Source organism: Carlito syrichta, unplaced genomic scaffold (genome assembly GCF_000164805.1).
Source record: "Carlito syrichta isolate Samal-C Ts95f unplaced genomic scaffold, Tarsius_syrichta-2.0.1 Scaffold305619, whole genome shotgun sequence".
Lineage (NCBI taxonomy): Eukaryota > Metazoa > Chordata > Mammalia > Primates > Tarsiidae > Carlito > Carlito syrichta.
Window position 1 is genome coordinate 127847 of NW_007249715.1, and position 12848 is coordinate 140694.

At 57.7% G+C, this 12848-nt stretch overlaps 2 protein-coding genes across 2 annotated transcripts; both read left to right on the forward strand.

Annotated features, from left to right (window-relative positions):
* Positions 1–1445: 1445 nt before the first annotated feature.
* PRM3 (protamine 3) lies at positions 1446–1781 on the forward strand. Its single transcript, XM_008061804.1, has one exon. It carries the CDS (start codon positions 1446–1448, stop codon positions 1779–1781), a length of 336 nt encoding a protein of 111 aa, XP_008059995.1.
* Positions 1782–4643: 2862 nt separating this feature from the next.
* On the forward strand, positions 4644–11433 carry TNP2 (transition protein 2). The gene is made up of 2 exons (XM_021714310.1): positions 4644–4998; positions 11300–11433. The coding sequence occupies exons 1-2, from the start codon at positions 4644–4646 to the stop codon at positions 11431–11433; spliced, it is 489 nt and encodes a 162-aa protein (XP_021569985.1).
* The last annotated feature ends 1415 nt before the right edge of the window (positions 11434–12848 follow it).

A 12848-nucleotide genomic window follows, 5' to 3' on the forward strand; every position in this document is an offset into this window, starting at 1 on the left:
GGCGGGGGCTGGAGGCTGGGGCCGGAGGGAGGCTGGGGCACCCCACCTGATGGCTCCCACAGCCTGCCCCACTGGTTCCCGAGGTCCCTCAGCCAGAGCTTTCTTTCCCAAAGCTTGCAGACAGAGGAGACGGTGCAGAAGGCCTTAAAGTTCCTGCTCCCTCGCCCTGTGGCCGCTGAGGAGAAGTAACCAGCCTAAGGAGCACGCCAGGCCATAGTAACTCCCCACAACAACAGACGCTCTTGCTCTGAGCTTCCAAGAACCCCACAAGATCTGAGTAAAAGGAGCAAAAGTCACCTGCCAAATAAAGCTTGACAACTCACAGCCTTGGGCTCTCCTTTGCGCCAGTGACACCAACCTGGCTCCCCCGGGTGGACTAGACACAGCCCGCAGCCCTTAGAGTGGGGGTGGGAGGGAGCTCTGATGCCCCGAGGGCACCTAGGGGACAGACCGCACCAGGAGAGGAGGATGGCACGGTGACACGCGCGCCCTAACTCCACCACACAGATGGCAAGACAGGCCTGCTACAATCCCAGCACTTTGGGAGGCCAAGGAAGGAGGATTGCTTGAGTCCAGGAGTTCATGACCAGCCTCTGGGCAATGCTGCAAAAACCCCGTCTCTACAAAAAAAAGACCTCCAGTGTGCCACAGTTTCAAAACCCAAGTCTGTGGTGTCATGTCAGGCGACTGGGGAGACGTGAACCGAGGGAGCAAAATGACCAAGAGAACGCAGGCCTGGCATGCTCTACAGGACCCAGGCCAGCATGGAGGGCGCACAGGCAAAGAGTACAGGGACGGGACTGCCCGGCCTGTGCTGGCTGACGCCTCTGGAGGCCCAGGAGACGCGCTCCTTCCCCCTGAGCCTCTGTGCTACCCAGACTCCTGGGCTCCAGGCTGCAGACTCCCACCTCCTGTCGAAAACCTACCTCTCCCTGACAGGGACAGGGAGCTTTTCTGTCAATAAATGCTGCTTTAAAATAAAAATAAGAAAAAGTTAAAAAAAAAAGCTGAGGCACCACTGTGTTTCAAGGAGGCACTGGAGGGTCATACTCAGACCCCGAAGGAGAGCACTCTGGGGGCCTCGGTGACGTGACGGAGCCACTTACAGGGCGCTTGCAATCGGACGCACGCTTGACGTCTGGCCCAGGGTCGGCAGGTTGAGACACATTCCAGCCCCAGAAGGCTCCCTTAGGCCCGGGCCCTAACTTGACCTGGATGTGGGGAGGAGCCTGTGGGCGCCCCTCCTGCCTCCAGACAGCCACCTCCAACTGCCCGCCAGGGCGGAGGAGGCCGGCCCTTCCGCAGCCCCCCGCCCCCCATCTGGTGAGAGCTGCAGGCTGAGGGCTGAGTCAGGTGTCGCCTCAGACTCAGAAGCCCCTTTGTGACGTCAGCATCGGCCCCCGACAGCGGCCTCCCCCAGTCCTGAGAGAGAGGCAAGGTGGATGATGGGATCCCACTGTGCCAAGCTCAGCACCGGCCACAGCACAGGCCACGGCCAGGGCCACGAATCCTCCATGAAGAAGCTTATGGGCTGCGTGAGCCGAGATGACTTCTCCTTGTCGTCGGAGGAGGAAGAGGAGGAAGAGGAGGAAGGGCAGGAGGAGGAGGAGCTTCCGGTGCAGGGCAAGCTGCTTCTGATGGAGCCCGAGTGGAAGGAGGAGAGCACAGTGGACAACCCCATGACCCAGCAGGGTCCCAAGCCCACGCAGACGTGCTCCGGACAGCCTGGGGAGTGGTGCCCGCTGACGTGCCAGCAAGAACTTTTGGAAAAGAGCCAATAAAAAAGTCTCCGAGGATTTCCCCTCTCTGGTTTCCCCTGGCTCCGTGTGGGCGTGGGCGTGTGAGGGGGCTGCGCGTGGGGGGGCAATCGCCAAGGGGGGAAGGGTGGGGCTGGGGTCCTTGTTCCCAATACCCCGGGGGGGGTTCAGGTGCTTTGCGGGGTGGAAATCATCTTGGCCATACTCGTCTCCAGGGCTGGACATTCCTCTCCGAGCCTGAACAGACCTGGCCCGGAGCATGGGGGACAGTGTGACCCTGGGCAGGTCCTGGCGTCTGGGAGCCCTGGCCCTCCCTGCGTAGGGGGAAGCTGACAGCCTCGAGTGTCACCGGCAGGAGCTAGTGGCAGGCCTGGCACGAGCACGTGTGGCGACGAGGCAGGGGTCATGGTGGGTTGTGGGGTGTCCACCTGTCTGGGGCGGGCCAGATCCTTCTTGGCCACCCACACACTCTCAGCGACCCTCCATGCGCCCACTAGATGCTCAACCCTGCCCTCACCCTGGGGCCCAGCTCGGGCAGAGACGATGCCCCAAGACAGTGGACCAAGGAGGCCAGAGAGGCAATGGGCGCACAGAGCCAGGCCAAGCCTTGGTCCAAGGGATGCACCGTCTACTCGGCCCCCACTGTTCCAGCCACAGGGAACTGTGCTCTCTGTTCTGCCCCCTTGAGCATGGGCCACCCACCCTGAGAAGGATTCTGTTAGCATATCTGGGGCCGAGGAGGCAGCATTTCCAGGGAGCCTCCGTTACTTCAAGCTACGTTTAAGGGGGTAGGGGGAGATGCCAGAGGGCAGGTGGGGCAGTCCCAGCTTCTGCATGACTCCCACCCCTACCCCTGCAACAAGGCCCAGAGGTCCACCTGACTTTTCATTTCCCCAGAAAACACCTGTTGAGTGCCCACTGTATACCAGGCCCTGTGCCAAACACTAGGGGCCCTGATACGAATAAAGCAGTCTCTGTTGTCCTGAGGGAGACTGTCCATGCTCTGTGCTCGAGGGTGGGAAGTAGGGAGGCAGAATGAGGAAGGGGGCCAAGGAGGAGGGGTCCAGAGGCCAGAGTGGGTCCTCATAGCATGGCCTAGCACATGCCCACAGCTAGACCCACTGGACCCCAGGCAGGGCCGTGAGGCAGAACCACATATGCTCTCGAACACCTGTGAATCTGTGAGTGACCTTGAGAGGCGGCCACACCTGGATTTGCTGTGGGATTTTGGGCTGGTTACTCAACCTCTCTGAGCCTGTTTCCTCTGTGAAAAACATAATACTAATACCTGCCTCACAGGGTACATTACTTTTTATTTACTTATTTTTGAGTCTGGGTCTCACTCTGTCACCCAGGCTGGAGTGCAGTGGCACAATCATAGCTCATCGCAGCCTCAACCTACTGGGCTCAGGCAATCCTCCCACCTCAGCCTCCTGAATAGCTGGGCATACAGACATATGCCACCATGCTTGGCTAATTTTGTCTATGTTGCCCAAGCTGGTCTTGAACTCCCGGGCTCAAGTGATCCTCCCACCTCTGGTATCACATGTGTGAGCCACCACACCCAGCCTGCATTACTTTCTCAGGGCTGATGTGTCAAATGATCACCAACTTGGTGGCTGAAAACAAGACTTATTCTCTGGCCGTTCCGGAGGCCCAAAGTCTAAAGCCCCCCGCTCCCCAGCCGTCTCACCTGCTCAGCTCATGGCACTACCTGGCTTGTGCCATCCCTCCTGTCTCATAGAAGGACACTTATCATTGGACTTAGGGGCTAGCAGATAAGCCCAGTGTTCCTGTCTCATGGCCATTAAACCTAACCACACCTGCAAAGTCCCTTCTCCTGGATAAGGTCATGTGGGGAGGCTCCAGGGTTGAGAGTGGGCGTGGAGTTTGAAGGCCACCATCAAGCCCTCACAGAAAGAGGCAGAACTATGCACGGGCAGCAGAGAGCAAGAGGCCAGCGTGCGCTGGGACCTGTGGTTGGGGGAGGTGGGGACACAGACAGTGATGAGGGAGAGGTGGGGACAACAGGCCAGGGTGGCCGGGAGCTAAGCCCAGGGCACCGGCTGGGTCAGGAAGGCGGGCGACCCTGGATGGACACCCGGAGACTAGGGAGACCGGACGGCCTAGTGCAGACACAGGTCCGGGCCTTCTCCTCGGACCTGGGGGTCAAACCAGGGCCGGTGTGACTCAAGCTGCACACTCAGCCTTCGTGGGGGGGGGGTCGAGTCAGGAGGTGGGAACTCAAAGTAGGAAGGCAGCGTGAGGGCCTCCCAGGCTCGACAGGCATCTGGGCTCACGAGAAGACCAGGAAGATGACACCCCTGTCACACATGGTGCCCAAGCCTCAAAACCTACAAGGACCTACCCAAGACTGGATATCTGTGCAAACTGGGGCTTGAACCAGGCTCTAATCTCCTGACTTTAAATCTCGCCAGGTGGGGTAGGACAGCCAGGTGGGCCCAGGACTGCACTCCTGGAACCCACACTGCCGGGCAGAGGGGACAGAGCCAGGGATGCTTACTGAGCTCCTATTGTTTCTCTCAGGTAACGCTTCCAACGTCCCCGTTCCACAGAGGTGAGGACACTGGGATTCAGAGGGGTAACTCCCTGGGGCTGGTGGCAAGAAAAAACCAGAACTGGGATGTGGACTCGGCCCAATCTGACCCCAAAGCCCCACTCTGAGCGGCAGACAGGCCCGCCCCAGAGTGCCCCTGGTGGGGGTGGGGGGGTGGGGCCGCGTCTGTTATGCCCTGTGGCCTGTGCCATCACAATCAGCCCCTGCTATATAACCAGGGCTGCCAGCAACTCCAACGCCGGGCCTGCTGGGAGAGGAGGAGGAGGAGGAGGAGGAGGAGGCCTCTGTCCCTCCGAGGGTGGCCTCCCATGGACACCAAGACGCAGAGCTTTTTCATCGCCCACACCCAGCCCCACAGAAACTCTCGGTCCCAAGGTCACACTTGCAGCCACTGCAGCTGCCACTGCCAAAGCTGCCGCCAGAGTTGCAGCTGGAGCCGCAGCCCCAACCAGAGCCTGCCCAGCCAACAGAGCCAGAGGCCCAGCTCCAGCCTGCCACCGAAGCACCACAGACAGGCCGTGCACTCCCACCCCTCTCCCGCGCGCACCCCCACCCACTGCGGCAGCCGCTCCAAGAACAGAAAGGCCTCAGAGGGCAAGGCGAGCAAAAGGAAGATGGCCAGGAGGGTCCAGCAGGTCTACAGGACAAAGAGGCAGGGTCCAGGTACCCTTCGGCAGTGGGGAGGCAGTGGGGCCCACAGGGTTGGCCGAGGGCTCCCGACAGAAGGGCCACCAGGCAAGGATGAAGAGGGAGACGGGATGCAATGGCAGTGGCTGGTTGAACACGACACACTGATGGACTGGGTCTCCTATAAACCGGATGGGTTGACTGGGAGGAGGGATGGACAGCAGAGTAGCTAGATGAAAGCAGGGGTGAGGGGAGAGGCTGAGGGACGATGACTGGGCGGGCAAACAATTCACTAGGTTAGTTAGATAGAGGGATGGGTAATAGGATGGAAGGAAGGAAAGGAAAGGATGGGTGGGTGGGTGGAAGGAAGGAAGGAGGGAAAAACGCACCAGTTAAATGACAGGAAAGTTGGATGTGCTTAGCTGACGGACAGACTGTTAGGTAGATGACTAGATGGAAGAGTATGGTTGGTGGGGGAGTAAAATAGGTGGATACACAGAGAGTTGATAACTTTTGACGAGTGGTTGGGTTGGCTGGTTAAATAACGGTCGGCTAGGTAGGTACATGATCAGTTAGTGGACGGACAGATGGAAAGACGTTGGAGTGATAGGTTCACTGGAGGAATGGATGGAGCAACGCAACTGACGATGGAAGAACAGATTTAGACTACTGGGACTGAACAGGAAAGAATGAAATGATGAATAAATGATGGAATTGGGCGGAAGATAAACAGAGGGATGAATGGATGGATGGGGTCGCATAGGTCAGAAGGACACTGAGGATGGCCTGAGCTCTACCTATGCCCATATTCACAACACAGGTCTCTAGTCCTGCAAGAGCTAAGGCCCCTCCCACTCCTATTCCCTAGGGCGGAAATACAACTGATGAGACGGCGCCCCAGCCTGTTCCTGTGTGTCACCCAAGCAAGAAGTGCTGTCCTGCGGGGAATGCCAGGCTGAGGGCAATCTTTCTGCAGGAACATGCTCCCATGCTGATTTCTATGCAACATTGATTAAAGCTTGTACACTGGAGGACTGTCCTTGAGCAGGCACTGTGATTTCACTACAGGGCGCCCCATGTGTTTGGGGCCTGGGGGGAAGCGGAAGCCGGAAGGAGGTCACACAGGGATTGGGGACCTGTCTGTGACGGGACCGTGTACAAGTCTAAGGCAGCAATGCCAGCATGGGCAGAAACAGGCTGAGAGGCCCAGAAGCCTTCGAAGCGGGCAAACCACATTCTGCTAGGGCCGCACTCCTCCTTTGCCCTATGTGCTCCCACGTGTGTGCACACCTGTTCTTGTGATCCACACAGATGCAGCCCAAGAACATGATGGGGAGACAGGAAAAGGGCTTAGGAACGTGCATTCTGTAGGCCAGAGCGTCCCGAGCTTGGATTCTGGCTTATCCTATAAGCTTGCTCTGTGACCTTGGGCTGGCAATCAACTCCTCTGAGCCTCACTTGATTCTGTATCAACCTCACAAGTTCCTCAAAGCAGTCATGTTAACAAACTTACTAAGGGACCAATCTGTTCAGGAGTTGTACCAGACTCTGGGAACACAAACAGGACACACAAGGCCCTCCTGGAGCCTGCAGGCCAAACACAAAGATGACTTGCCAGTTAGGAGACGTGTATCAAGACGTGTATCAAGGGCAATGCTGTGCAAAAAAACTCTGGTGGGACAGGAGAGGTCCCAGTGGCAAGTTGAGAGAATGTTCTAGGCCAAGGGAACAGCACGCACAAACGCCCCAATGAGGGAAAGAGCCTGTGTCAGAGCCTGCGCCCTACGCCCTGGGGGTCTGTTGCCATAGGGAGGATCTGGAATGCCGTTTGGTATGGTGAGAAGGCACGGGAGGGTCTCGACTGGGCAGATGACAGGCTCTGGCATGGAGACTGGACTGCAGGGGATGGCAGGCAGAGCACTTAGCAGAATGGCGACTGGCAGGGGGCCACACTGGAGCCCATCCAGGACAGGTGGGCTGGAGATGCCTCCTCCCCACTCCTCCTCAGGAGACAGGACTGAGCACCCACCAGTGTGGGCTCTGGGCTAAGACCCAGGAGGGCGCTAATGGTCACTCAAAGCCCTTGCAGGCTTCAGGTAGATGTGCAGAGGGACGTAGCCATGGACATAGGCTTTCCCACCTACAAAGTGGGTGTTCTTGTGAGCACGTGTGCCAAGTGCTGTTCAGGCTCAGGGTCTGGCACCCAGCAGGAACCTGGTGAGGCTCTGCCATCGATGGGGACACATTCCCAAGAAGGAGTGCTAGCTGCCCTATACAGAAATCCGGGCTGGTCGGGGCCCGGGCTGGTCGGGCCCACACTCGCTAGCCTTGGCTTTAGGGTCAAGTGTGCAAGGTGCTTGCGCTCCTGGCTGGGGACTTGGGACTTGTCTGAGACTCAGTCACCATATCTACCTAATGGGGTCCTGGTTCTAACCTCCAGGCCAGCAGCCTGGTGTGAGAAACACCGAGCACAGCGCCGCATGCAGGGCTGCTGCTTCCTTTTGTGTTTCACTGGGGATTTGGGTGGAGAGAGAGGGCCCACCTGTCGGTGGGCAAAAGTAGAAATGAGGGAGCCTGTGGTAGAAGGGAAGGGCCCTGGGCCCTGGAGCTTAGGACTTCAGAAGCCCGAGTTTTATAGGGCTCTGAGCTCCGTTGGGCCTTCCAAGGCAGTGGCATGGCTTAAGGTTCTCCTTCAGAGCTCAGTTGTGTGACCTTGAGCAAGTCACCTGCCCCCTTGGCACGCCAGTCTCCTCTGTCACATGGGAGGATGCCTCCCCTGATGGGTCCCAGTGGGGTAGGAGGGGAGGCATGTGAACACCTGCAAGCACACGAGGGTGCGGGTGTCTGGGGCCCACACGTGCGTCAGGTCTCTGTGTCAGGGTGGGTCTGAGCAGCTGTGTCCTTGTGCGTGTGACTGGGTGTCTGCGTGTCTCTGCCACTTTTGTCTGAGTTGGATTTCAGGAAAACGCGGTGTTAAGGACAGGTCCATAATCCATGGCATGGCCCTGCAGGCATGCAATCGGGGCGCCCGGCCCTCTCACACTCAGACATGCATGTGCTTAGTGTGGGACAGAAGGCAGAAGGGTGGAGGCGGGCCTGCTGGGGACCCAAACTCGGGACACAGAGACAGACGATAAACCCAGCCTTGAGAGGGCACGTGACCTGAAGGCAGCCTACCTTTTCTCTCTGGTCCAGAGTTTCACCTCAAACAGCAGGACTGTCTGGCCATCCTCCTGCAGACCCAGTGGCCACTAAAGGGAGGTCCAGCATCCTGGGCTGGGGGCAGGGGTGGTCGGGAAGGAGAGAAGACCCTGTCTTGAGAAGCCCACTGGGGGTCTGACTCAGGAAACACTTCCCACTCCACAGCACACAGACCCTGATTCCAGCTCCAGCTCCCCCAGTGCCTCGCTGGGTGTCCCCAGGCCTGTCCCTCAACCTCTCTGAGACTTACGTGCACCTCACGCTTTGTGAAGAGGACCAAGGGCCATGTTGTCTTTCTACTGCTGCCTCCCAGTACCTGGCACAGTGCCTGGCACATAGTGGGAGGGCAGTAAATATCTGTTAAGTAAGTGAAAGAAGGAGCCAGCCTTAAAGCAACAATGAGATGCCACTTGTGTACCCATCAAGTAGACAGAAATGGAAAAAGCCTGATAATGACAAGAACTGGTGAGGGACAGGAAAACATGTCATTGAATGCTGTTGCCAAGGGCATGCTGGCAGGTGACTGGGCAGTGTCCACTGGCTAGGCACAGTGGCACACACCTGTGGTCCCAGTGCTTTGGGAGGCTGAGGCAGAAGGATCGCTTGGGGCCAGGAGCTTGAGGCTGCAGAGAGCTATGATTGCACCACTGCACTCCAGTCTGGGCAGCAGAGTGAGACCCTGTCTCTAAAGTACAAGTAAAGTTTATCAACAGCTTCTCACACATGTGCCAAGGGGCTGTACAGGGAGGTCAGGCCATGTTGTTTCAAGAGCCAGAAACAACCTGTGTGCCCACAGGGTTACAGCTTAAGAAATACCCCAGGGGCCACACTGAGGAGTGTCACATTGCCCTCAAGCAAAAAAAAAAAAGAGGTTATCTGTACACGATCCATCCAGATTGCTGGAATGTACTGCTGGGTTGGAAGGCGACACACAAGAGGACGCATCCTTGAGAGGAAGCAGTCCTACTCAGGGCAGCATTCTCTCCATGGGTCAGAATGCCTGCAGACAAGTGCATGGAGAAAGAGCAGGAAGGACAGACCACACTGGAGCCAGGTTACCTCTGGGGCGGGGACGTTTTAATTATTGTGTATGAAGAAATGAAAATGAAAGGGGAAAGCAAGGAACAAAAATTGACAAGGGCATCTGACGGCAGCTTGGCAGAACTTGTGGGATCTGAAGGGGTCCAGGTGTGTTGGATGGACATCTGGGCTTGCTGGCCTGGACAAGGTGACCAGAAGGCTCTCCCTAGGGGGACTTGCCGCACCCAGCTCTCTGCCTTCCCGGGACCAGCCTCCTACAAGTCCAACAGAAGGGCCTTACTTAACCAGGGCCTCCAGCTCACCTCCAGCCTCATTCCTGCGGCTCTGGTTCTCACGTTCTCAACATGCTCTGCCAGAAGAGCTCTCCTTCCCCACGTTCTCTAATGCTCAGTCACACCTGTAATCCCAGCACTTTGGGAGGCTGAGGTGGGAGGTTTGCTCGAGTCCAGGAATTTGAGACTGGCCTGGGCAACGCAGCAAGACCTTATTTCAAATCAAAAAACTAGCCGGGTATGGTGGTACACACCTATAGTCCCAGCTACTTGGGAGGCTGAGGCCAGAGGATTACTTGAGCCCAGCAGTTTGATTTGTTTTTCTTTTTTTTTTTTTTTTTGAGTTGGAGTCTCACTCTGTCACCCAGACTGGAGTGCAGTGGCACGCTTCTGGCCACCGCAGCCTCGACCTGCTGGGCTCCAGCAATCCTTCCGCCTCAGCCTTTCTAGCTGGAATTACAGGCGCACACTACCACCCCAGCTAATTTTTTGATTTATTGTAGAGATGAGGTCTCGCCAAGTTGCCCAGGCAGGTCTCGAACCCGCGGGCTCAGGCAATCCACTCACCTCAGCCTCCCAAAGCACGGAATTACAGGCTGAGTCACTGAGCCTGGCAAGCCCAGCAGTTTGAACTATGATCACACCACTCTACTCCAGCCTGGGTGACAGAGTAAGACCCCGTCTCTAAAAAAAAAAAAAAACCCCTAAACAAACAAACAAATAAATACAACTTAGCCAAGGATCACCCCCTCCCCAGCCGGCTCGGTCCTTGCCTGACATGCCATGTGCCGGCGCATGGCATGTTGAGGCTGCTGCTGGTCTGTGTGTCCCAAAACCAGATGCCTCCTTAGGGCCAGCTGGGCCTAACTCAATCCCTGAGTGTGGCACTGGGCACCCCACAGCCCCTCACAGTGAGGGCTGCAGGCGTCTCAGCATCCCAGCCTGCTGGATGCGAGTGGTCGGGTCAAGCCTCAGAGCCTTTGCAAGTTCTTTTTCCTTCTATGGCAACCACCAAGGTAAACTGTCGCATCTGACGCCTGACCACTCATGGGAGGGCCACTCATGGGAGGGTGGGGCCGGGAACTGGCCGGGCCTGTTGGAATCCCCTGAAGAAGTGGGATAAGCAGGTCCCTACTTCCTGAAGGACCCTGAAGCGCTACTGAACAGGCCTTCCTTCTGTTGGGCTCTGGGACAGCTCTCAGGGCCCGGATTCAGTTGAGTTGCCTTGAGCCGGTGGGTGGAGCTGGGCTGGGAACCAGGTGTGCCTGGACCCCTGGCCAGCACTCTCAGACACACATTCCCTTGCACCTCCCATTCTGAGGCTGTTTGCAGGAACACAGTGGGGGCCTTCTGAGAGCGGCCGACCCTGGCCACCTCAGGCAAGGGCTGACCTGGGCTCCCCTCTCCTCACATGTGCCTGCGCAGAGTCTCAGAGCCTCCCCAGGACCGTCCAGCCCTGAATTCTGGCTTGCATCATGGATCCCTGACTGCTCAGACCCTCCCTGTGGACTCAGGGCTTCTCCCTCACCTGCTATGGGAACGGGAGGGACCTGCTTCGACCCCACACAACGAAGTGACCTCTCCTGACAGAGGCCTTCAAGCCAGGTGTTGTCTAGCCCCAGGGCACCCCAAAACACCAAGTTCCGCATCTCCCCGAGTTGTGCCGTCCTCATCACCAAAAAAGTGTGGCCTGGCTCAGAGCAGGGGCTCAGCAGGAGGAAATCTGTTTTTGGGATCTCCAGAGAGGGAGTGCGGACCACAGAACACAGGCTGTGGACTCCTGGCAGTGCTCTCCCTTCGGACGGTCTTTGTTCTCATTTCAGGGCCTAGTGTGGGGATCAGAGACAGCCACGAGCTGTGTCCCAGGCCACTCCTACCACCCATCATGGCTAACGCCCCAGCTGTCCACACCTACAGCCCGAGGACCCTCCACACCCAATCCTGGGGCGTCTTCTGAGCTCTGCCCTCTGTCCCACACTCAGGGTAAAATCCAAATCCCGCTGACTGCCCAACAAGGCCCTGCTGGATGGGCCAGACTCCTGCCATATGTACTTCTCATCCCTACACTTGCTCCCATCTCCCTTCTGATCTTCAAGCACACCAACACGCCCACCACAGGGCCTTGCACTGCCAGCTCTCAACACCTGGGTCCTCCTCATCCCACTTTTAGAAAAGTCTCAACACCAATGTCACCACCTCTGAGAGGCCTTCCCTGACTACATCATCTCACCCCACACGCCTAGCCGCTCCCTTTCTCCCCGGTGGTTTCCTACATGGCACTTGGCAGGATCAAAGTGATCATGTGATTTTAGGTCTGCCTGAAAACCTCTGAGTCCCCAGTGCTCCGCACACAGTAGGCACTCAATAAACACTTGCAGGATGAATACTGAAGTGAAACAGACATGCTACTGCCCCAGGCCGCACTTATGAAGTGACAGGCTGTAGCCTAGAGCAGCAGACGTCAGCATTCCCACTGTGAGTCCCGCAGTTCAGGGATCCTGGGGACACAGACGACCGCAGGGACCGGGCTAACCCATGGGCTGGAGGGAAAGGTGGGCCAAAGTGCCCTGGGGCAGATGACAGTTTCAGGATTAGCCGGACCAGGCTGCAGTTCCCAGCAGGGCACCGCTAGGGTTGGCAAGACCAACCGAGCCACAGAGCTCCAAGGCCAGGACCTCCACTCCCGCTGCCACTGGGGCTTCCCTTCTGGGCCCCCGGAGCCTGCCAAGGCAGGGAAGAGAACTATCTGGCTACGGTGTGCAAGTGGTGTGCACAGGCTGTCCCACGGGCCTGTGACCTGAAGCCACTGTGCCAACCACTCTCCCCGTGCCTGGCACTCGCTCTGGGCTTTGATGCCCGCTGCCCTGCCAGCCACGCAGTACCCAGCGCATTCTGCAGATGGGGCAAGTCGCCTGCCCTGGGTCACTGGCCCCATCCTGCTGCAGAGGTGGTGCTCCCAAGGCCCAGGGGCTTCCAGGAACCTGGCACCCAGCCCTCCAGAAGCACGGTCACGAGCAGGATACGGCAGTCAGCATCCTTCTTTTTCCCTTTTGGCATCTGGATTTGGTTTCATTTTGAACTCAGGACTTCAGAAAATGAAACTAAAGCTGTTCTGCTGTCACTGCTGATGGCGAGGAGAACCCACATGCACCGAGTTCACTCCAGAAGCCCCCCCACCCACCGCCTTCTCTGGCCTGTGTGTCTTGGGCTTGGGCTCCTAAAATGGGCACAAGGAGCCGGGCTCGGTGGCTCAGCCTGTAATCCCGCACCTTTGGGAGGCTGAGGTGAGTGGATTTGCCTGAGCCTGTGGGTTTGAGACCCGCCTGGGCAACTTGGCAAGACCTCATCTCTACAATAAATCAAAAATTAGCT

Excerpts from the sequence above, each read along its gene's own strand:
- PRM3 (XM_008061804.1), top strand. The coding sequence starts at position 1,446 with ATGGGATCCCACTGTGCCAAGCTCAGCACCGGCCACAGCACAGGCCAC.
- TNP2 (XM_021714310.1), top strand. The coding sequence starts at position 4,644 with ATGGACACCAAGACGCAGAGCTTTTTCATCGCCCACACCCAGCCCCAC. Across the intron at positions 4,999-11,299 it reads GACAAAGAGGCAGGGTCCAG|GGCCTAGTGTGGGGATCAGA; the intron begins GTACCCTTCGGC and ends TTCTCATTTCAG.